The 20,590-nt window shown below is 40.5% G+C and overlaps 1 protein-coding gene across 7 annotated transcripts in view; it reads left to right on the top strand.

Moving 5' to 3' along the window:
* The window catches only part of itsn1 (intersectin 1 (SH3 domain protein)), a 48,909-nt gene that overhangs the window by 7,439 nt on the left and 20,880 nt on the right, over positions 1-20,590 (top strand). For 2 of the 7 annotated variants that reach the window (XM_044213752.1, XM_044213753.1), the window contains exons 2-27: positions 751-809; positions 2,416-2,508; positions 3,353-3,416; positions 3,612-3,772; positions 4,466-4,651; positions 4,998-5,076; positions 5,458-5,558; positions 5,686-5,749; positions 5,859-5,996; positions 6,287-6,381; positions 6,879-7,018; positions 7,653-7,775; positions 8,127-8,276; positions 8,606-8,746; positions 8,997-9,084; positions 9,686-9,825; positions 11,935-12,018; positions 16,257-16,393; positions 16,574-16,851; positions 17,378-17,619; positions 17,936-17,950; positions 18,824-19,068; positions 19,253-19,427; positions 19,644-19,730; positions 19,963-20,111; positions 20,467-20,546. In XM_044213752.1, the coding sequence (XP_044069687.1) occupies positions 782-809; positions 2,416-2,508; positions 3,353-3,416; positions 3,612-3,772; positions 4,466-4,651; positions 4,998-5,076; positions 5,458-5,558; positions 5,686-5,749; positions 5,859-5,996; positions 6,287-6,381; positions 6,879-7,018; positions 7,653-7,775; positions 8,127-8,276; positions 8,606-8,746; positions 8,997-9,084; positions 9,686-9,825; positions 11,935-12,018; positions 16,257-16,393; positions 16,574-16,851; positions 17,378-17,619; positions 17,936-17,950; positions 18,824-19,068; positions 19,253-19,427; positions 19,644-19,730; positions 19,963-20,111; positions 20,467-20,546 (3,283 nt within the window). In that variant the 5' untranslated portion in view covers positions 751-781. The remainder of the gene's footprint in view (positions 1-750; positions 810-2,415; positions 2,509-3,352; positions 3,417-3,611; positions 3,773-4,465; positions 4,652-4,997; positions 5,077-5,457; positions 5,559-5,685; positions 5,750-5,858; positions 5,997-6,286; positions 6,382-6,878; positions 7,019-7,652; positions 7,776-8,126; positions 8,277-8,605; positions 8,747-8,996; positions 9,085-9,685; positions 9,826-11,934; positions 12,019-16,256; positions 16,394-16,573; positions 16,852-17,377; positions 17,620-17,935; positions 17,951-18,823; positions 19,069-19,252; positions 19,428-19,643; positions 19,731-19,962; positions 20,112-20,466; positions 20,547-20,590) is intronic. The other 5 variants (XM_044213758.1, XM_044213757.1, XM_044213756.1 and 2 more) reach the window with 4 other exon arrangements.

The raw sequence follows: 20,590 nt of genomic DNA, 5'->3' as shown, positions 1-20,590 counted from the left end.
CCAAGTGAGAATGTGTATAAATGAGTGAGTGTGAAGCAGAGTGGTTTTGAAAGCAAGCAAGTATGCTCAGGCAGCCTGCCATGCATAAATAAAGGTTTGCTGCCCTGTTGACATGCACAAGCATGGCTGACATGGTCCAGTCCCCTGTGGACTGGCACTGGTCTGAATACCAGATGACAACAGCAGATTGATGTAGAGTTTTGTTTTTGTTTTCTTAGCATTTTTTTAGACTAATCTAAAATGTGGCATTTAAAAACATGCTATATGCCTTCTTGAGAACCACTGTGTTTATTTGCTTTGTGTTTTTGTGTGTCCATCTTTCATTGCATCAACACAAACCTTTAAGGCACACAAACCGTAATGGCTCACTGGGCTGGAGACCAAATAGAAATTCAACACTTCAGCATCAAAGGACAGCAGAGTGGGAAAATTAACTCCAGACTCGTGCTGGAAAATCAAATCCTCTGACTGAGTTTGTCTACTGTATCAGCACCTTTGTCAGGTGACTAGACATGATTTGGTCCTTTTTAATATGCTGTTAAGCATCTAGTTGGACTGCTGGCCTTGGTGACAAAAGCTAGCCCCTTCACTATGAAAGCATTTTTGTGGCTCACCAGTGAAATGTTTTTAATGTGAAATGGTAAATTATTTGTAATATTACTGCATTATTGAGCAGTTGAATACTCAGTGAGGTGGGTTGAGATTGGTTGGGTAAACCCTTCATCTGTTTATCTAAACGTGTTGTTTCAGGTGTCGTGTAGTGCAGAAGACTGAGTGAACCATGGCACAGTTCCCCACCACATTCGCAGGTCAGTATGTGTGTGTAACTGGCATAAAAGATAGGTATTATGAAATTGATGTTTATATTTACCTCTCCGAGTTGAGCTGAGAGTCTTGTGAGTAGTTTGAGCAAGATGGCAGCACATTGCACATTGCAATCCACCATAACATTACACTAGTGCATTAGAAGATGAGCCACAGCTTCTCATAACCAGTTTTACGTCCATACCTTGGATCCTCCCAAGATTATTCATCAATCCAATTGTTAAGCACATACAGTTACTTCAGGGAAGAGGCAGAATAAAGTCACATGAGGACAAGACATAGCTGCAAACTTGCAACATCAAAAGTAAAATGCCCTAAAATCAGTAATCTTCAGGAAAAAATGACATACATGAGTAGATGTAGCAGCTATCAAAATGGAATCTGTGGTCTGTGCTGTCAGAGAGGGACTGGAGAACGACAAACAGATGGAGACAAAGGCAGACTCAAAATGCCTAAAACCCTCACAGTGTGAGATTTGCCAGACCTTAAACAGATTTGTAACAGTTAGATAGAACATATTGCATACTTGCCTCTGTGCTGAATGAGGACCAGCCGCTCAAACCATTGTTTAACAGTGGTCCTTAAAGGGAGACATTTCCCTGTTGAAACAACGGAGGCTGAATGAGGGCATAACTGAAATCAAAATATTGATGCTGTCAGTATATAGTTTTTGAGAGGTATAGACAAAATTACCATTTAGCACCAGTTACTGTATCCACAAAATATGAATTACAATTAAAAGCTTATTACCATTAGCTGTTTTTTATGTCATTTGTCTGGTTTTTTTTTTCTTTAAGAACATTGTGGCAGAAAAATCTAAGCTACATATGTAAAGACAACTGAACTTTTGTAACAATAGTTAACAAAGGGAGAAAAAACGTTTGTCAGCAGCAACTGTTCTTGCATTTAAAAATGAGTCAGCATGATTCACTAAAATTGCCAGTAAGTGGCACAGGATGGAGTTCTCAGTTAGAACTAAAGGGAACCACTGCTCTGATTGGCTAGGTTCCTCACTAACGCTAATTTAATTGATCAAGAAATATGCAACTAAGTGGTAATTGAGCTATTAGTAGAGAGGCTCTAATGATTGAGTAAGGCCACTGACCAATAAAGCTGACTGGAGTAAGTGTGTTACTGGGATCCCCTTATTGTCAAACCAAAAACATAGAATTGTAACGTTCTTCCGATTGATAAAGTTAGGGGGTATCTGTTGTTAGACACTGGAAAACCCCCATTCACTGGAGATAATGTTTTGATGCAGTATTTGGCTACATGTTAGATGTAGTGGCTGACCAAAATATCTATTAAATTCACATGTCACTGAATCACAGACTGACTTGCCATGCGCTGAGCTTTCTAAGGAAAGACAACAGTCTCTGACTCTGTCCTTCATCCATTCATCCTTATTTTCTTGACACGCTTTCAACTCTTAAGTGTCACTTACGAATACGAATCTTCTAACGGGAACTGAAACTCATGACTAACGCATTTTTCTCATGCCTGCCTTTTCTCCCACTGTCTGTGTCTGGCTTTGTCTTGGCCTTTAATCTGTAACTGTGTGTGTGTGCATTTGTTTCTTTTGTGGGTTAGGTCCAGATGTGTTTCTGATCTCAGTGGATGAGAGAGCCAAATATGATCAGCAGTTTCACAGCCTCTCTCCGACTGCCGGGGGTTACATCACAGGTAACAGTCTCAGTCTCAGTCTCTCTCTCTCTCTCTCTCTCTCTCTCTCTCTCTCTCTCTCTCTCTCTCTCTCTCTCTCTCTCTCAGGTTAACAAGGGCAGTGTCAGTAAAGGTCCTGCTTGGATGTGTGGTGCAGAAAAGAGAATCTGGATTAAGAACTACATTTGATTTTGAAATAAAACATTTGAAATTACAGCCAAAACTTAATGTTACAGTTCAGTTTCAAATCACAATGTGCCTCACAAATTCAATTATTTTCAATCATTATCATTCAACAAATCCAGTATTGGAATTCACCAGCTCAGGAAGAACATGAAAAACTTTAATTTATGCTGTTAAAACACAATCTCTGCTGGTATGTTGTGGCGTTATTTGCTTATCAATAAGTGAAGCTAAGTAGGGCTGCAACTAACAATTCTTATGGCTTTAATCTGCCATAATAGTGTTTAAAATTTCAGAAAATAGTGAAAAATGTATTTCATTGCTTGTTTTGTCTAACCAACAGTCCAAAACCCAAACATATGGGCTAAGAAAATGTCCACTGTTAAGAAGCTGGAACCAGTGAATTTTTGACAAAACTAACTAATTAAACAATTAGTCGCTTATTAAAATTGTTAAGCTAGTTAAGTTAAGTTGTATTATGTGACCTGATGGCATTATTTATATTGTTGTATTGACTCAGAGAAAGTGCAATAAAGAAACATTTTATATTTCTGTCAGTGTCCTAAGAGTTAAAAATAAGATCCAATATTTATGTATTTGGCTTTTCCCACGTGGTCTAAAGTGGCCTTTCTTTTTGGATCAGTCCTGTGATCTCACATCCTGTTTCTGTTTGTCTGTCAAGGCGACCAAGCCAGGAACTTCTTCCTTCAATCAGGACTGCCCCCTCCCATCCTGGCCCAAATCTGGTGAGTCACATAGTCAGGAAGTTACAGCTAGCTCACAGACTGACAGATATTAAGTACCCAGTTCAGTCATTTCATTATTTTAAAAATCACATGAAGATGAAGTTGCACTCTGTTTATTATTAAAGTCAATTCACTTAAGGTTGTGACTTATTTTGTTTAGCAATGCATCATTGTTTTTCTCTGTGTATCTTTAAGGGCTCTGGCTGATATGAACAGTGATGGTCGTATGGACATCCACGAGTTCTCTATCGCCATGAAACTCATCAAACTGAAACTCCAGGGTCACCCTCTGCCCCCCACGCTTCCTCCCAGTATGAAACAACCCCCACTGCCTTTACCCCCACAGACTGGCTTTGGTAAGACACAGACAAAAATGCACAATGTACTGTGTATGTGAAATAATTGTTTTCTGTTCATGGCAGCTGGCATTCTGTCAACCTGCTTTGTTTTGTTGAATAAAATCATACTTCCAAAACATTTACCTTACATGCAATTTTAGATGTGATTGATTGTAAGACTAAATAATGACAATGATCATTTTAATAAAAATTTTCTTCTGTGGTGGTTCACTGCTGCTAAGTTAATACAGAAGAAACACTGCGCACAGTTTAATGTAATAATATAGATGTAATCTTTTGCTATCAGTTCATGTGACAACTGCTTTTCTTTCCTGGTAAAATTATGTGTACTGGTAAAACACTGCAGGTGTATTTGATAAGGGTGATGTCTTTCTTTTCCAAAGGTCATTTAGGAAATGTTTGCTCACTCTGTTTTCAGTTTATTGCACCTTCAAGGCTGATCAATAAAGTTATTATGCAAACACAGTATAGAGTCATAATGTTCCTCTCCTTCAGCTTGCACTGTGGCTCTCGCACCCCAGTTACTAGTATAAATATATAATGTCTAATTCAGTACTAGAGACATATTGATGGTAGTTCTCTCTGATCTCGTTCTCTCATGCTTCATGTAGCTTTTGCCAGATATTGTGTATGACTAAAGGAATACTTTGTGTAATAATCATTCTGTACTATATATCTGTTTTTCTCCAGGCATGCCCTCCATGGCTCCCATCACAGCTCCTCTTTCAGGCGTGCCTCCACTCCCTCTGCCACCTCTCCCTGTCGGAGTGTCTCCCCCACTCGTCTCGTCTGCCCCACCTCCTCTCCCCCAACCCATCGCCAACGGAGCTCCTCCCACAGGCATGATGCAGCCCATCTCTGGCTTCTCCCACCCAGGTAACATACTGTAACAACACAGGGGAAGGTGGTGTGTTGAAAAATGTATGTTGCGTCTGTAGCGATTGTGGGTGTGGGCAAAGGTCTCAGTTCTAAGCTTCTATTTACACATAATATACACATTCATATTTACATTTTAGACAGTCTGACATGTTTTTATGTATGAAAACTGTACTCATCTAAGTAGCAGGTCACTGTTTTGTGGTGAAGTTAGAACTTTTTAGAAGAGGCCATAAAAGAATAACATGAAATGAAATGCTTTACAAAGTGTATACTGCTTGAAGTTAAGTGAAGAAGCTGAGTATCTGACCACAGCCTCAGACTAAATAGTTTTTCTGTCTCTCAGCTCCCTCTGTCAACAAGTCTTCTTCGTTTAATCGTTCCAGTACCAAGTTGCAAAAAGGGCCATCCTTGGACGCTGCTAGGTAGGCCGCATAATCAGAAATGTTTGCACCAATTTGTCTGATGACGATGTACTAAAATGAGAACATTTGTGGTAAAAAGTTGTCACATCTTTTTCATAGTTTCCCCCAATTTTTTGACAAGCTGTTATCTTACAGTTAACCTGTTGTTTCTGTTTTAACGTACTGAATTTGTCTTTTGGCCTTTTTGTATCAAGTAAATATAAATGTAGGCTGTACACTAAAACCACTCAAGGAGCTTAGAAGCATTTTGAAGGTGCATCCTACATGTGCTTATTTTTCCTTTTAGCCTTGTTATCTTTGGGTGTGTCTTTTCATTGCTTCTCTTTTTGCCATAATTCACATCACTTTACTCTGTTGTTTATTTTCTGTTACTCGTCCCAGTGTTCAGCCCCCTCCTGATTGGGCCGTTCCTCAGTCCTCCAGGCTGAAGTACAGACAGCTTTTTAACTCCCATGACAAGATGATGAGTGGACACCTCACAGGTACTCACACACGCACTAACATGTCATTATTTGTGATGATATTTCTGTCAAGTTTGCCACAGCATTAAATGTGTTTGGTGATTTTGTATTTTTCTTTCTCTACCTTTGATGTATGTCTGTTTTCCAGGTCCCCAGGCTCGCACTATCCTGATGCAGTCCAGCCTTCCTCAGGGCCAGCTGGCCACAATATGGTCACTACATTGAAATTCAACCATTTAATCCTTAGCAAAATGGAAGTGCACACTTAGAAGACATTAATTCTTAAAATATGAAATTTGTTCCATCTTTTTTTCCTTTTAGGAGTCTATCGGATATCGACCAGGATGGAAAGCTAACAGCTGAGGAGTTTATCTTAGCCATGCACCTCATAGATATGGCTATGTCAGGGTTACCGCTACCCCCTGTGTTACCACCAGATTACCTCCCACCCACATTCAGGTAAAATACTGTAACTAAATACCACATTAACTGACTAAATTACAGTTAGATATGTGCATTATTATGCAATAATTGCCATAAATACTTAGTTTCGGGTTAAACTAGTAGTGAACTACATTAACCAGTTTTTAATTTTTCATTAAAGGAACATTATAAACATGATGAATACAAAATAGTTTTTATCCATTCCACAAATGTGTCTAGTGACAATACTGACAGTGTGTATTGATAATTTGTATTGTTTGTATGGTGTGTGTGTGCGTGCATGTGTGTATGTATGTGTCTTAAAGGCGTGTGCGAAGTGACAGTGTTCAGTCGGACCAGAAGAGCGTCCAGGAGGAGACAGAGGAAGAGACGGAGAGCAGCCAGGAAAAGAAACTACCAGGTGATTGGTCCTGCACATGACATCATATTTCTGGACTAGACCTGCCTCAGCTATGTTAGCTTCAAGACCCTACTGTAATTTTTGATAAACAAGAACACTTCAAAAACAGTGTTCATGTTCTTTAAAACACTTAGCAGAAACTTCTGCAATTGACATTTTTGTGATCTGTCAGCTGCCTACATACCATGAACTCTTCTGCTTCTTCTTGTGATTAACTGGCCCACAAAACAGCAGTCGTCTTAATGTGGACAGCAGTCCACTTTGCTTTTCAATCCACTTTTATTTTCCATCTGTTTTCTAGCCACTCCCCATTGACGTTCATGTGGGGAAATAAGGTTCTTGCGGTTTAAAATAAAGCAGAGTAGTGTGTATTTGTGCTTCTTGGTGCTTAAGCAAGGCCAGAAACATGGTGGCCATTTTTTCCACATTCATCTTTAAAAATGTTAAATTGTAGCCATTGTACGTTGTTTATATTAACTCCCTTTGTATCACCACAGTGACATTTGAGGATAAGAAGAGGGAGAACTTTGAGCGAGGAAACCTGGAGTTAGAGAAGAGACGTCTGGCTCTGCAGGAGCAGCAGAGGAAAGAGCAGGAGAGGCTTGCTGCACTGGAGAGAGAGGAACTGGAGAGAAAGGTGCTCTATATTGATTTCTCATTTCCACACTGTGCATTCAAAATTTGAATAGGTAATGGTTTATGGCTTGTATATTAGGCTGTAAAATATTTGCATTTATAATAGCCACAGTGCTTTAACTGTAGCAGCCAGAATATTCCATGTCTTTCAAATGTATCAGTAAGTTAATTACATTTACGATGAGTGTTGAAACTAGGAGGAAACAAAAATGCATCGGGGTGACACATAACAAATAATAGAGTTGTTTAAAGCAGCCATCATCCTGATAAATCCTGAGCTCCGTCAGAGCTGTCTAAAAATTTTTTTTGGTTTTTAGTCTTGCTGCTTAAATGTCCCATGATGTGATATTAATGACTGACAGCAGCCTCTCTAATCATTAAAGTAAATTGTTAAAAGAAAACACTCATTCATCAAAAAACACACAAAGAAATCAACTGGAAAGCTTGCGCTGCTCGACCTAATTTAAAAGGCTATATCACCTACAGGGACTGGTAGAGGTGGCGTGAAGTGTCTGTGCGGGTGCGGGTCTCTTCCGGTGGGTGGCGGGTGGATGATTCATGCGGATTTGGATGATGTCGGAGCCGATCTGCACATCACTGTTCTGCCTGCTCATTTTTGTATGCTTGTGTTTCAGGAGCGTGAGCGTCTGGAGCAGGAGAGGAGACGACAACATGAACTAGAAAAACAACTGGAGAAACAGAGAGAGCTGGAGAGGCAGAGAGAAGAGGAGAGACGCAAAGAGATAGAGAGGAGAGAGGTATGATGAAGAGGCAAGGAGGAGAAGGAGAAAAAATTATTACCAGGTATCTGCATTTTAATTGAAGTTATGGTTGAGTTGATGTTTAACTTCTGCAGACTTGTAATTACATCTTCTGCAGACAACTTAGAGGCCTTTCACTGCTCATCACATCCCTCTTTAAATCTCAGCTCTTACAGTAAAGAGCCTAATTTACACTCCTACAGCAGATGGGTTGTTGTGTATAATTAAGTGTGTAATATATGAATATAATATGATGTGATGTGAAATGCAGTTGCAATTCTTGTAACTGTAATGTTTTGTTGTGAAAATAAGCGGAACTTTTTTGTGTGTGTGTTTTGTCTCTTCCAGGCTGCTAAGCGTGAATTAGAGCGTCAGCGTCAGTTGGAGTGGGAGCGCCAACGTCGCCAGGAGCTTCTGACTCAAAGAAACCGTGAGCAGGAGAGTATAGTGCTGCTCAAAGCCAGGAAGAAGACCCTGGAGTTTGAACTGGAGGCTCTGGTAATCAAACATATGCACCCACCTAGTCACATAATCAAACTGTATACACAGAGTAGACAAGAGGATGTAGTGCTTGTCAATTAAAAGGAGTCACATTTTTGAAAGCTAGAGTCAAAGCAGATTGGTATAAGTATATAAGTCATTCTCCAGTAGACGGAGTGTCGGTTTTTGTGACAATGGTTTGAAAGTGCCTTCAAAGATAAACCAAAAGCAATCAACTAATGCCAACAGGAAGAACAGAACAGCCGTCAACTAATTCTTTCTGTGACCTAGTACTTCACAGAAACTCAACAGTATATTCCTTTCCAACTCTCTGTCCCAATCTCTAGAATGATAAGAAGTCCCAATTGGAGGGCAAACTGAAGGATGTTCGGTTTCGTCTGTCTGCTCAGCGAAGAGAGGTGGAACAGACCAATCAGACCAGAGAAACACGCATTGCTGAAATCACCTTGCTACAACAGCAGCTGCAGGTACACAAAACAAAAACAAACAACAAAACTATCAGCAAATAAACACATTAATTTCTGCTACATCTTTAATCACCACAGCCATTCATGTAACAAACAGACACATTCTTACAAACTGTAGAATCTGTTTATGTAGTACAATTGTGATCTATGATTAATAAACTTATGTGTAGTAAAAAATGGGAAAATGACTCATCAATATGTGATCGTGATTTCTGTAATTTACTTGATGTGACTTCATGGTTGTCTGCAGGACTCCCAGCAGTGGTTGGGGAGGCTAATTCCTGATAAACAGAGTCTCAATGACCAGCTGAAACAGGTTCAACAGAACAGTCTGCATCGTGAGTACTATATAACTAAACATACACTTAAATGTATGCATCACATACGCATATTCTTGCCATGATGTTAGAGAGCGTTCTTGATTGGATTTATGGATAGAGTTGAGTTGCATCATGGTTTAGGATAGTTGTGCAAGTTATCATACTTTGTGTTTGACCCTTTGTGTTGTGGAAACAACAACAATAATAAGTGTCATTTAGAGTGTTATGGATTCCATTAATGTACCTACTCTCTGTCAAGTTGTTGGAACAGTTCACAGTAACTCCAACTCCAATGTTTGTGGTTTTAATATATTAATTTAATTTGAAGGATTAATGTAATAAAAAATGTGTGGTTATCCAGCTGAAAGCAGAAATGTTTTTCTCAGCTCTTGATAAGTTCCTACTTTTGAGATACACCTGTGATATATAATAAAATCCTGAGCATGCAGGGGTACTGGTTAACTGACTCTTACCACAATGTACAATAGCTAGCATACGTAGTTAGCTACGGTAAATTCTATCACAAACTCATTTAATAAAGACACAAACGTGTCTCAGTATGTCTGTGACTAATTAACTAACCTGGTCTCACGCTGTCTGTGTGTGTTTGTGTATTTAGGTGATAGTCTGTCGTCCCTGCAGAAGGCTGTGGAGCAGAAGGAGAGCAGCAGACAGCAGCTCAGAGAACAGCTAGATACTGTGGAGAGAGAGACGAGGGCCAAACTGCTGGAAATAGATGCTTTCAACACCCAGCTGAAGGTAAACCTCTTGTTAACTAACACATTAATCACATACAGGACACGAGGGAGAGGTCAGGTCTGTACTTTTGGAATATAATGGTAAACATTTAGTGAACTAACTACCTTATTGCCGTAATGAACTAAGTAGTTAACAAACTAACTTAGCAGAGTACAGCTAGATGCTGTGGACTAATTAAAGGTCCAGTGTGTAACATTTAGGAGGCGCTATTGGCAGAAATGGAATATAATATTTATAAGTATGTTTTCATTACTGTATAATCGCCTGAAAAAAAGAATCGTTGTGTTTTCATGACCTTAGAATAAGCCCTTTTTATCTACGTAGGGAGTGGGTCCCCTTCCACGGACGTCGTCATGTTGCACCGCCATGTTTCTACACTAGCCCAGAACAGACAAACCAAACACTTGAGTCTTTCAAGGGTTTCGCTGCCACCATAGTTTCTCCTACACGCTTGGAAGGGGAGGGTGAGGCGAGCGGTATTCAAATGGTTGCAAACTGCAATTTCACCTCTAGATGCCACTAAATCCTACACACTGCTCCTTTAATGTTAGCTACTACTACATGCTGTCATGACACAGCACATCAAGTGTTTAAATAAAAAATTATCAGGAAAAAATTAAAATTAAGAACAGGGTTACCCAACAATAATTCATGAAAGTACAAGAATAAACTTGAAAAATTGTATTCTTTGCTTGCTTTGCGTTTCATTAAAGTGGGAGGATAATAACTTGTCTTGTAAAAATGGTCTATGACTGTCATGTTTTTATCCTCACTGAAAGCTATTGGAAGGCCTTGACTAAGAAATGTTTTCAAATGGATACTAAAAGTACAAACAATCTAACATGCAACAATATTGCCTCAATTTGATACACAGTAGCACAGTTACATGAACATAAAACACATGAATGTTACAAATATGGCATGTGCTAATCAGTTTAATAATACTGATTAGCTGTTAAGTTTGATACATTGCTGTAGTGCTTTATTAATTCAAATAAATATATTTAAATAACAGCCAATTAACTAATTAAGTAGCTTGCTAACCCATTAATTGTTTTGCTAAATTAAACATTGGATTGGTGCTGTGACTGCTTTAAATCATGTCCTGTCCCGTCCCTCATAACCCCATCCTCACACTAGTTTAATATGGTCACAATGTTTTTTTACTGACGTGTCTAAAGTTTTCAAATTTATATTCTGTATCTGTATTCATATTCATGTTGGTGTGTTATTATGTGTATTAATGTCGATTGCTGTGTTTTTGGAGAGAGCTAGCTGTGCACAGGAACACTGAGTGGTTTTTCCCAGACCGCTGTTTTATGTAGCTTTCATCAACAATTTACTACTGAGAGAGAACAATGGAGGGATTTTATGAAAGGGTTGGTGCACAGCATTCTGTTTATGTTTCCTAGACCACCCTTTGTCCCTTTTTTAATTTTATTTTTAGTTTTATTTTTGTCTTATTTTCTCCTCAGTTCCCCAGAACACTGAGTCAGGTCAGACTAGAGAGAAAAATTTGTCCTGTGGTCTGTTCCAACGAGGAGGAGAATGAGGAGGAAAGCAGAGACAACACAGACCACAATAAATTGATTTTCTAATGACTAATGAAGTTGGTTCTTATTCAGTATAGTCAACACAACATAGTGATTTTGAGAAAGTGGCGCAAAGCCTTTGAGCAACAACCAAAGCCAGCAGTGTTAGATATCGGTTTTCTCCAGAGTAAAGTGCAGTCATGTCTCATTGGTGTAATTCTTTGCTAAGCAAAGGGCATAGAACCTTGAGATGTGAACGATGTTTGACTATACTGCCGTCCATCTTCCTTTCTACACCACTTCCTCTCCCCAAAATCTTCTTTCATCACACTGCTGTGCCTCTTCTGTCCTCTATACCCACTGGAACTCTTCGTCTCCAATGCTACTGGCTACTCGCTGTCCTCCTCCTCCTCTGTGTTTCCTTCCTGCTTCTTCACCCTGTATTTCTTGACCCCTTGCCTTCATTTTCTTCCTGTTATATTCTTTGTTTAATCCGCATAATAAACCCTTCCTTCTATATTTTCTACTCCTTTTATTTATCTCCTACATTGGCCTTTTGCTCCCATGCCCATGCCAGTCTCTGTGTGAGTTCTATGCCAACCACTGTGCCAGGATAGAAGCCCTGCGACGCCAGCTTCAGGAGGAGCATAGAGGGAGACAGGTAGAGCACACTGCCACTGCTGGACTGGGGTGGTACTGCAGCTGAGATATGAACACACTGCCTCTTATGGCAAACCTGGAGCATAGAGCAGTTTTTGCTTTTGGATTGGACCTGCACTGTCTGATTTGGCAGACTATTAAAGTTATAAGAGAAAGGGTTACAAGTAAAACATAGTACACCCTCTTACCAGACTACTAACTTGCAAGCTTCAAGTATTTTAGTCACTTTAGAAGGCTTTGCCATCTTTAACACCTCCAAACCAGACTTTAAATGCCTGGTTTGTGCAGACATTCCTATTTAACATGTGTAGTGCACTGTGATGCCCCCGCCAGGCAGCTAGATGTATTGCAGCCAGTTGAAGCTTGACTGTAATTGTCAAGCTGCGAGTGGTTTGACTACTGAAAAGCACTTACACTCACATGCTCATGTACTGATTCTGGTGTGCTGTTTTTTGCTAATCTCACGAGTCGGAGTCAGTAACACCTCTGACAAGGAGGCACGCAATACACACGAATCCAAAGCAAATAAATGGATCGTTAACGACACTCAGCATTTGTGACTCGTTAAAAACAGTAAGGAATGAAGGAAATATAAATGGTAAAGGGAAAACTACTTATTTGTACCTCTAGAGATATTTATTTACCAAATTCATTTTGTTTTTTACAGATTTAACTAAGTGTGAAGAAGATAAGCATATTTACTTGGAGTCGGTAGCCAGAAACTGCGTAAATAGCCAAACTTTGTAAGCCTCATTACAAAACTAAAAACCTTTTAGTAAATACCTAAAAACGCTCTAACTAAACTATTATCTACTATCCAATACAGATAGGTCAGTTAAAGAATCTGTTCAGGCTTATTGCACTCTGCACTAAATAACTGGGGTGTTGCTAACTTCAGCCTGTTTTTGCAACACTGGCTTCACTTACAGTTGTAACAGCACATTACGCATCACAGTGAGTCACAGGAGCCTCTCCTTGCATGAGTCAAGGCCTTATTGTGCTCTCTGTTTTGTTTAATCACTACTGAAAGAAGATCAGCAGGCTTGCGTCAGGGATTAAAATATTTAATCAGGTACTTGAACAGTTTGAAAAGAATGGGGATACTGAAAGCATATATCTAATTTCCACATAAGAGGTATTATCTTGGATAGCTTGGATATTATGTTAAATTGACATGCAAAGATCAACACTTAACATGTAAGCTTACCCGGCTGTTGTGTCTAATATTATTTTATAATTTCAACATTATAATTTTAACAACGTCAACACGTCGTTTGAAGTTATTTCACACTATATATACATATATATGAGATGGTATTAACAAAGACCACTACTAAGAGGACTTTAAGTGTCCAATGTTGACATGTCAGATTTTTCAGAGAGCTCTGAATGACGCTACGTACTTAGAAACTTCTGACAAATAAGTTCACTTTAATAACATAATTGGACAAAGTGCGTAAATATGGACTGAAACATTAACTATCTGTGAGTGTGTGTCTGTGTCTATAGAATGGTTGATCCTCTGTGTGTGTATCTATATATGTATATGTGTGTTTCAGTGCCAGGAGCAGGGACAGCTACAGGAGTGTGTGTCAGCCGTCAGGGTGTGTCTGGCTCGGCTAGACTACGTTATAAAGGTCCACACACCAACCCAGCCTCCCTTCCCCTCCCCACCGTGCCCCTCTCTCTGTCTTGCTCTTCTTTTCCCCCCTTTTCATCTTCTGTGTCTTTATTTCTTGTTCTTCTCCCTTGTGACTCTTCATCCTTTTTTTCCATCTGTTTCTCGAATCATCTTCTCTTTGCTTCATCTTTTGTTCCTTTCCTCTTATTTTCTTTCTCTTTTACCCACTTCTTCTTATCCCTCTGTCCTCCCCTTGTCCCCTACACATTTTCGTCCTCCTCTTTAGTGCCTCATCGTCTCTTTGCCAAGCTGGTGTTAGCTCACTACTTAGCCAGCTGGCTAACTATGCTCCAATAGTTAACGCTGTATGCAGTTGTCATGCTATACTAGCGGTCTTGCTAGGTTAGCAACTGTAGTAGAGTAGGTGACTTTATGCTGTTGCTATGCTAGGCTACTTTACTAAATTACTACACTGTATTGTAATACTACTGCCTATATGCTACCAGATGATGTTTCAGCCAGACAAGTAGAAGACATTTATTAGGCTAATATGCTGATAAACTAGAATCTGAGCACGGTAAGCTTTACTTTATTTGGGTGTGTGTGTGTGTGTGTGTGTGTGTGTGTGTGTGTGTGTGTGTGTAGGAGCGTATACTTGGCATGCTGTGTTGTCTCATGTCCTCCACTTCCTGTTTCAGGTGGTTTGGAGTTCTCTCTCTCCAGAGTTGTAGTTTTACTCCTCCGTCTCATCTTTCTGATTGGTTTGCTTGTTTCTGAAGATTTCCTCACGTTGGTTGTTTGGCTGAAACACGACAGCTGCCTTGTGTTGTTATAGTAACAAAGTGTGTTCTAATGGCACAGCTGGTTGTCATGACTACACAGAGCAGCCTCTCTTCCCCACCGCATCCCCTGACTCCCCCCTTTTTTTTTTTTGTTCATATCTAACCCCTCCCACAAACATACTGTGCCTTGTGCAAGCTCCGCCCCACCGCCATGACCGGAGCCCTGTGTGTTTGGCTGGGTCACTGCCAACCTCCAGTAGTAACAGAGCCCCCTACCAGTGACATCTCCTCCCACTTGAATTTTTTTTTGTTTTTGTTTTGTTTTTGTTTGTTTGTTTTTTTTGGCTGATATAAAAAAAACAACTTTGAAAAAGTTTTAAATATGATTTGATTTCAAACAATCCCCAAACTTGACCATATTAGGTGCTCTCTCGGCTATTTACAACCTGCCAATTTACAATTATATTTGCTACCTAGAAGACATGATTGGTACTTGCATACATCCATTTTGCAGTTTGTTTCCCAATTAGTTGCTGCTGTCATTTGGATCACATTTAGATCTTCTCTTGCTTGCTAGCACTACAAAAAAGGCAAGATAAAATTTAATGTGTTCTCACAGGCTATGAAAGAGCTGCTGAATATGACGCTGACTGTGGCTGGACGTCTGTTTGTTTGAGTGTCCACACCAGCTTAAGTCACACTGGGAGAAATCCACAGAAACACAAGCTGTACTGAACCCAAAAGGGAAGAGGAGTTGTGACTGACTACAGTGAGAAAGTAAATGGGGATGCAGAAGGTTTTTCTTGATCCCTTGTCACTCATTGGCCACCCGTTTCAGTCTGACAGGTGATAAGCAGTGCGTCTCCCCACCCAGCCAGAATGCTATGAGTTGCATCCACTGAGTGGAGATCAAAAATGATCCTCCTGAGCTGTGTGACTTGGCCATTAAACAAGATGTAAGCAAAGAAGACAAGCTGCTCATTGAACTAGAAGTCCATTCATACCACAGCTAGCGGGCAATGGTGAATTGGGTGGCAGTGAAGCAGCATTTGTTTTTTAGTTGCAGTCAAAGCATTGTAGTGACAAACTTGCAATGGGACATATTAGATTTTTTTATCGTCAGTTGATTTTTGTATACTGTTTGAGTAACTCAAATCCTTCCCAAAGAGCCAATCACTCAAATTCAATGAGGAAGTGTGAAACTAGCTCCGCAACACAAAGAGGACTGGATGTGCCACTTTCTATATACTTCACTATTAAGTCATGTAAATTTTTTTTTATAGCCTTAATCACAAATCACAATTTTGCCTTAAAAAGCTTTACAGACTGTACAACACACAACACCCTCTATCCTTAGGCCCTTGATTTAGATTCATGGAAGTAAAAAGGAAGACACCTCAGGAAGACAAGAACTCTCTCTTCCAGGATGGACAGATGCATGAGATGTCGTATGAACAGAGTAGACAGAAATAATCTCCGTCTCTGTCTACTGTTGATGTCTTGCACTGGTCTGTGCACTTCAGGACAGATTTGGATGATCTTAGGCGGTGTCTGCTGCAAACATCAACTAGGAGTCCTGTTTCGACTTCAAAAGCAATGAGTCTCAAAAGAATTAACGTTCAAATAATTGCCATGATTGCCAACGGGGACATTTCATCACCTCAGTGACACAGTTGAAGGGGCGGAGCTTGCCTTGATCACCTGACTAATACGTACTGCTGCTACTGCTGCTGTTGTTGTTCTTGTTTGTTGTCGATGGTAACCCGTAGCAACCAGCCCTGTGATCCCACTTCCTCCTCACCGCTGTTCCTTCCTGTATCCCATGATGCCTTGCAGGAGCTGAGGGAGATCCACAGCCGGCAGCAGAGACAGAAACAGAGGGAGCTGGAAGGAGACACACACACACTGACACACACACACTCGCACATGCACACCCCAATCGAGAGAAAGTCTGCTGAACTGCAGGAGAGCAGGTAAGAATGAAATATAATTCAAGACCTCTGCAATTCTCAAGTATATCCAAGCTATTATATTATATATAATATATAAATATAAATGTTTGTATTATACCATGAAGCGTTTTGTACGTACTTTATGATATAAAAATAGAGGTCTTCTTTGATTAATCATTTAATATGCCTCTAATCCCGCAGGTTGTCATCAGAGGATGGCGTGTCCTGGAGAGACGAAGCAGGAAGCTCTGCCTCCAAACCTCCTAGCCCCCCCTCTGTCTCTGCACCCCATGCCTGGCTAAACAGAGTGACTCAGGAAGAGGAGGAGAGGAAGAGGAGAGGGATGGAGGATGAGGAAGAGGGCCAGAAGGGAGCAGGATCAGTAGAAGAGAATGAGGATGAGGGTAGAGGCAAGAAGGACATGCAAGAGAAACTGAACAAGCTGTTCAGCCAGCCGACCGACCCCTGGGCTTCAACAGGTGTGTTATGACTGTTAGAGTGTATGCATGCATGGAAGAGAGCACAAGTGACAAAATGAGATCCCAAAAGGTGTGTGGTGGTTACCTGTGTTCGATGTCATCAGCAGCCAGTTTTACACGGAACAAAATTAACTGACCTAATGTGGCATCTTCCCTTAACTCCAGAGTTTCTAGCACTTAGAGACAAGGGTAAGATTTTAAAAGCAGATCTTCTGCACTGCTTCTGGGGGCAGATGATTGGTGTGTGTAGAAAAATCTGTAATTCATAAATGAAGAAACAAACTCCAGTACACTTTCCTCTAAACTTACTGAACTTAATTCTGAATTTAGTTGCTAAAAACATGGTAATCTGTCAGGAACAAGTAGCATTATGTCCTTTCAGTTAGGAACTATGAGGTTTTGGACACAAATCCAAAGCCTGTTTCACCAAAATGCATATGTTGTCTTGGAGTTTGACCAAGAGCAGACAGTAATGGTGGATTCTAGTCTGTGTTTATAATATTTCTGTTTCTTTGTTTCTTTACAGTGGAGAAGGCTCCGGGACCCAGTTTGTTTGACCAGAAGGCACCAGTCAGTGGCTTCGACCAGAAGGCACCAGTCATTGGCTTCGACCAGAAGGCACCAGTCAGTGGCTTCGACCAGAAAGCACCAGTCAATAGCTTCGACCAGAAGCAGCCACCAGTGAAGGTGGTCTACTACAGGGCTGTGTATCCATTTGATGCTCGCAGCCATGATGAGATCAGTATCGCTCCCGGAGATGTAATCATGGTATGTAGCGTGCACAAAAACTCAGTACCCATACACTTGTATCCTTCAGCCATCCACCTTGCTACATACAGTAATATGTCTGTGTACGTGTTGTGTGAACAGATATTTCTCTTTTGTATTATGTGTGTGTGTGCTAGGGCTGGGTATCGTTTAAAAAATTACGATACCAGTACCCTTAATGTGATACCGATACCAATAGAGTACTTCATTCGATACCCATCTTGTGAATGGAAGCTCTCTGAAGTGTGTTTGTGTGGTCTGTGAAGTTTGTGTGTGTATTAACTGTTTCCTCTCTCCTCTGCTGTGCAAACTGAAGGTGAAGGGGGAATGGGTAAGTTCTTGCCCCCGCCCAGTGTTGTGCCTCCACCAATCACAAGCCGGCACTCATTTGAACTTTTGCTCTCATTGGTTCATCTCATGTCATCTCCATGTTCATTCGCCAGTGGATGAATGTTTTTGGCTTCGACATTCTAATCAGATCGTTAAACGTTTTTATGCTTGTTTTGTTTTGTGTTAACTGTGAGCGTAAAGCTATACAATGTTACACTTTACAGTCGGATCTCTCTGAATAAATAAAGGCTACTTCACTTCAGACTGCTTTGCGAAAAATACATAAAATATATTTTTATTACCATCACTGTCTCTATAAATAAACTTCCACATGAATAAGATAAGACAGCCCCGTCTGGTGGTTTTTTCATTTTTTAAAAACAGATTACATCCCCACTTCCCACTCTTGGCATGTTTTACAACAGAAAATGTAATGGACAGCAACATGGTGGACTAAAAGAAATGAAAAATAAAGGAAATATATTTGTTTAATTTGAGGTGAAGGGGACAGCCGCAGGTTTTATCATGAGGTTATTTATAGAAGTAGAATTACTGAGTTAGACGGGTAATTGAAAAGGTCCTTGTTCATTATACGAGCCTGGTTGGCATGATAGACATTCACTGGAACCAGAACACAACATTAACAGTTACAAATGTCAAGTTTATATGATATTTGTCTCACTTGATTATCTACTAATTTGGTAATTCTGCTTCCTGGAATTCAACTCTGAACAGCTGCTGCTGCTCTGGTCATTGTTGTTGTTTACAACACTGCTCCATTCTACCACGAATCTGAACAAACGCTCAAATTGGTGTCCCTGTGTGTGCTTGCATGCTTCAACTTTATCTTAATCCCACTCCTGTGCTCTCATAGGTGGATGAATCCCAAACAGGTGAACCCGGTTGGCTGGGAGGAGAGCTCAGGGGGCGTACTGGTTGGTTTCCAGCCAATTACGCTGAACGGATATCCGACAGTGAAGCACCGATCAGCCTGCGTGCAACAGCTTCAGCCACACCCACCTCATCTCAGCAGCCAATATCCACGCCTCCCCCAGCACCTGGACAAACCTCCTCCTCCACGTCCTCCGCCAACAGTAACTGGGCCGACTTCAGCACCACGTAAGTCCAGCTGGTGTCAGTATTATCAGAACCAGGCTCAATTTGGTTTCACTGGTGCATCTACGGACATAATATTTTGACATTTTGAGTCTTATATAATGTCCATTTTTAAACACATCATTTTCAACCACACACCTGTAGTACTAATAAATGGTATGCATCGTCGGTGTGTGTATATTTCCAGCTGGCCCTCCAACACAGCCAGTCAATCAGACAGCGAGGGATGGGACGCTTGGCCGACTTCTTCAGCCAATCAGAATCCTTCTCTTAGTGTTCCCTCAGCACAGCTTCGACAACGCTCCGCCTTCACACCAGCTACCATGACGACGGGCTCCTCTCCTTCTCCTGTGCTGGGACAGGTAGGAACATAACGAAGCTGTGTACGACGTTCAGTTCTGGACCTAAATTGGATAAATGTTTCTCAAACTGGGCCCCCTGATTGGTTTCAGATAAAAAATAAAATCCTCTTCCTAGCTGACATCATTGTTCTTTGTAAGATAAATCATTTGCTGCTCTGTTTGTACATGAACATCTGATCTGTTTAGTACTAATAACCATTATTCTCTGTTTGTCAGGGGGAGAAGGTTGAGGGTCTTCAGGCTCAGGCTTTGTATCCCTGGAGAGCAAAGAAGGACAACCACCTCAACTTTAACAAAAATGAGGTAGATGAGCATTCTCCCATATAGATGCTGAACATTACACTCTTTTGAGTTATTGAGTTTTGTATCTGTAAATCAGTCTGCATCTCGCTTCTGTTTTAATTGGGCATTTACTTGTTTTTGTTTTTATTCTGTTGTGTGTATTTTTATTGTAATCTTTTTGTGCTAGCCACATTTTCTGTGGGGGGGGAATTTGTTTAACTTACTAGAGCTAATAGTATTATTGTTAATGCAGATAATAACAGTGTTGGAGCAGCAGGACATGTGGTGGTTAGGTGAACTGCAGACCGGACAGAGAGGCTGGTTCCCCAAAAGTTACGTCAAGCTCATCTCTGCCACCATGACGCCCCCCCCTGGTGCCACAGCACGCAGCAAAAACACAAGGTAGGTTCAAATGCTACATCAAGTCTTTCCCATGGCCTTTTAGATTGGACTGATTGTATTTTGGTTGTCAGGCTCTGGATCAGCTTGTCTGATGAGCTTCAGCTACCAAAAATCAAATCCTCATAAATGGCTCAGTTGGTTGATTGTGGAGTGATATTACCTTTTAAAGAAGTTGCATGAAGAGACTCATCATACCAAGGATGATTCTTAGATTAGTACAACAGTACATTACATTTGTTTTTAATGGCTACTTAGGCTCTTCATACCAAACATTTGTGTGATTTTTAAAAATAAAATGTTACTAATTTTATTTACAGTATAAAGATTTTTTTTTCTTCTTCCTTGTCTCTTCTAGTGATTCTGGGGTATCAGACAGCCCACCCAATGGAAAACGCCCCTCCCCTTCCCCAACAAAACCTTCGGAGTCTGGTGAAGGTAACAATCGCAAACATGTAAATGTACATTTATGTGCAAAAGTC

The sequence above is a fragment of the Siniperca chuatsi genome, linkage group LG11 (assembly GCF_020085105.1).
Source record: "Siniperca chuatsi isolate FFG_IHB_CAS linkage group LG11, ASM2008510v1, whole genome shotgun sequence".
Classification (NCBI taxonomy): Eukaryota; Metazoa; Chordata; class Actinopteri; order Centrarchiformes; family Sinipercidae; genus Siniperca; species Siniperca chuatsi.
The sequence above is the reverse complement of the archived record's forward strand: the minus strand, read 5'-3'. Positions and strand labels throughout refer to the sequence as shown.